This window comes from Arachis duranensis, chromosome 6, assembly GCF_000817695.3.
Source record: "Arachis duranensis cultivar V14167 chromosome 6, aradu.V14167.gnm2.J7QH, whole genome shotgun sequence".
In the NCBI taxonomy this organism is placed as follows: Eukaryota; Viridiplantae; Streptophyta; class Magnoliopsida; order Fabales; family Fabaceae; genus Arachis; species Arachis duranensis.
The window spans coordinates 109,080,709-109,084,469 of NC_029777.3; the positions used below are offsets into that span (position 1 = coordinate 109,080,709).

At 27.8% G+C, this 3,761-nt stretch overlaps 1 protein-coding gene across 1 annotated transcript; it reads left to right on the forward strand.

Annotated features, from left to right (window-relative positions):
• The first annotated feature begins 753 nt into the window (after window positions 1-753).
• LOC107495729 (ethylene-responsive transcription factor ERF011) lies at window positions 754-1,678 on the forward strand. Its single transcript, XM_016116893.3, has one exon. The coding sequence runs from the start codon at window positions 949-951 to the stop codon at window positions 1,528-1,530; it is 582 nt and encodes a 193-aa protein (XP_015972379.1). The 5' UTR covers window positions 754-948; the 3' UTR covers window positions 1,531-1,678.
• The last annotated feature ends 2,083 nt before the right edge of the window (window positions 1,679-3,761 follow it).

Consider the following 3,761-nt stretch of genomic DNA (forward strand, 5'->3'; position numbering starts at 1 on the left):
TAATTGCTAATTAAATTACTTATGTTTTAAGCCATCATGTATAAACTCAACCTCCTATTCTATCTCCTAGACCTTATAATATATATATATATATATAGCGTAACATATTAATAACATGAGAAATAACATTATTAATATTATTTTCTGACACAAAACCTAATTAGATGCCTCACTAATTGGTATTTTTTAATTAATTAATTAAAGTGGCGTAAATTTTGATTCTCTATTATCAATATAAAAGAAAAATTGTTGGATTTCTCTTTTTTTTTTTAAATAAAATTATCAAATTTGGTCAGATTAATTAGTAATCTTTTTAATAATAGATTTTGAATATCAATATATATGGTGATTCAATCAAAACCACCCAGAACTAAAGCTTTAATTTGTTCTTCTTTCTACTGTATGTTCATAGAAACCACATATTTGACATAATATACCATACAAAAAAGGAAAAATACTAGGCAAACACAAAAGCAGCGTGTGCTTTAATTTATTTAATGTTATTAGAATGTATTTTAATTTGTTCATATGTATAAACTTATGTACGTATATAGATAGTTGAGATGGTTACTTGTGATGTTTTGTGTCGGCCACCATTGAATTTAATTTATCTCGAAGGAATTAAAATCAACGTGGCAACCCCAAAACACGACACGTTGAAAACTCATTTTCTCTCTCCTTTTCCTACAAACTTCTTATCATTCTATATAAATACAATAATGATAATATTTTCCATCCATCTTCATAGATATAAAATTTTTAGCATCACCGGGAGAAACCATTGTTCTTGTTCCGGGGTCGAGTGTGTTCTAGGTCTAAATAGAATAATCTCCTCTTCAAGTTTTGATACCCCAATAAATATCCACATAACCCACATGCTTGTTACTTTGTTAGATAGGGTTTGATGATATATATAGACATATAGTACGTAGTCATAGATTTCTAAACATGGAAGATAGGAATTATTTTTGTTCTACAAACTCATCGACAATAAGTCGGAATAGAAACAATAGAGGTAGAAGTAGAAGTAGAAGCAGAAGTCCTAGTAAGACGAAATCAAAAATTAAAAAAGAAAAATCAAACAAACCCTATAGAGGGATAAGGATGAGGAAGTGGGGAAAATGGGTGGCGGAGATTAGAGAACCTCACAAGAGGTCAAGAATATGGTTAGGCTCGTACATTACACCGGTAGCGGCCGCGCGAGCATACGACACGGCCGTGTTTTACCTCCGGGGCCCCTCGGCCCGGCTCAACTTCCCGGAGTTGTTGTTTCAAGATGAAGGAAACAAGGATGGTGGTTGTTTGGCACCAGAATGCGACATGTCAGCAGATTCCATACGCAAAAGAGCAACACAAGTTGGAGCAAGAGTAGATGCTCTCCAAACAGCACTTAATCATGCATCTTCCAACAATAATAGTAGTAATAATATTAATAATTATTGTTTATCATCAACTTCCTCTCTCCTTCAGAAACCTGATTTAAATGAGTTTCCTAAACCTGATGATGAAGGAGATTCTCTTGCTTTCTAGTATTTTATTGTATGGTTGGAAATATCTATCAATATTATATATATATTCACATATTTATATATGATGAATTTGTGTCTATATATTAACCCTTTTTACTTTTTTTTTTTATTTCTTGTCTTCAAGCTTTTTGCCCCCTTTTAGGAAATATATGTATATCATTCATAGTAATAATTGGGGTATGTATATCATTAGGTTTTGTTTTTGATAATGTTATTAAGCACACAAATTAATTATTGTTTAAAATAAATTATTATTTGTATTTATAAAAGATACGAACGCTGACAAATGTATTCATATAAAAATAAAACGATAATTATAATCACAGATAATGATTTTTGTGTGTCAAAAATATCCGAATGTTGGCACGTCAAAGATATTTTTTGTGAGTATAATTGTCATTTTATTTTTATATAAATATATTTGTCAATATCTATATTTTTTATAGGTACAAATAATAATTTATTTTTATTGTTTAAGGCTTCCACTATTATCAAATACTAGCTATTATAAGTTTCCCTGTGCTACGATTCACATTATCATGCATACAAAAATATTCGTATCTTTTTGGAATATATAAAAAGATTAATTTTAATGTCTTTTGTCATATGAACTTTTTTATATAATTATCTAATTTAATATATATATATATATATATATATGTAGATTATTATTTTTTAAATAGTAAGTTTAATAATTTATTGATGTATCCTTAATCTGTTAGATAATTTAGGAAACATACAAAAAGGTTATCTGTTAACAAAATTTTATTCAATAATAATATATAACAATTAAATTCGAAAAATGTTTAGAGATTATTAAAATTATTGTTTTTTTATCATAATTTATTAGCTTTGATCCTCGTTTTTAGTTATTGATTTAAATTTTTTAATTTAATAAATTAATAATTATATTTTTAAATATTAATAATTAATTATTAGTTAAAAATAATAAATTTTATGAATTTTTAGTATTTTTTTATTAAATTCGTATATATAAAATGTTATTATTAGTTTGTTAGTGTAAAATATCAAGTTGGCCACTAAATGTTGATGGTCGGTGGGTCAAATTTCATCCTAGAAATTAGTTCATGAAACTGAATTGCATGCATGTTGTTGTAGCATTGGAGATATCTCTTGTACTTTTCATGTAAAAGCAAAGAAGAAATTTTCGTTCGGCTCCCTTTGATGATTTTGTCACTTAATTAAGGCAGGCTTGCTTTTGTCTTTGTTGTTTTCTCTTTTTAATTAATTAGTTTTGATTATTTCTAAAATTGATTTTGCAACCACAATCCGTCGGTGTGAAGAGTCAAAGAGGACGAAGACGAGACAACAAAAGTGGCCAAACAAAGCCAGCATTATTAGAAGAGAAATATTAGAGGATTTGGTTTTAGTTAGATCGGTAGTTATTAATATTTAAAAGTATAAATTAAAAATTTATTATTAAATTATTAAATTAAAAAAATTAAATTGATAATTAAAAATAATAAATTTATACCAAAGATAGGAGTTAAGAATTTAAAAATAAATTTTCACATAATCAAAATTTGAAGCGATGCAAGATGAAGTATAAGTTTAAGAATGAAAATAAATCAAAATTCAAAGGAATACAACATGAAGTACAGATTTAAAAAAGATAGGAGTTTTGTATTATTAATAATTGTAATATTTTTTATTGAGATTAATGTTTATTTTGAAGGGGAGTAGAAGAAAGAGTTGGGTGTTTGGACGAAGTCGTTAAAAAAGAGCCAGTGGTCGACGGAGAGAGAGAAAGTGGGAGCGGTAGTGAGTGGGATGACAGAATCGCAATCGAAAAGATAATTATCAAAAGGGGAAAAGGGACGAGAAAGAAAAAGAGTGAAAAAAAAAAAGAGGAGGAAGAAAAAGAAAAGAGTAGTGCAGTGAATGAAGAATATGACTAAGAAGGTGAAGAAAAAAGTTAATAACTGTTTTGTCTCTTCGCATACGTAGACGTCGCACATACACGTGAATATTTAACGGCCATATGTGCGAGATAACGCGTCAACTCAACATTTTTTGTTAGTGAGTCATGCCGGAAACTAGTTTAAAAATTGTATTGGCTAACAAAAAAAAGACTACGAAGATCAATATGTATGTTAATTTTTTTCAAAGACAACAATATTTGTTTTTAAAATTTTCAGAAATATATTTGGTTAATTATTCTATGTTTTAATTTACACACACAAAACACTACAAAATACTACAAATGAACCA

Excerpts from the sequence above, each read along its gene's own strand:
- LOC107495729 (XM_016116893.3), top strand. The coding sequence starts at position 949 with ATGGAAGATAGGAATTATTTTTGTTCTACAAACTCATCGACAATAAGT.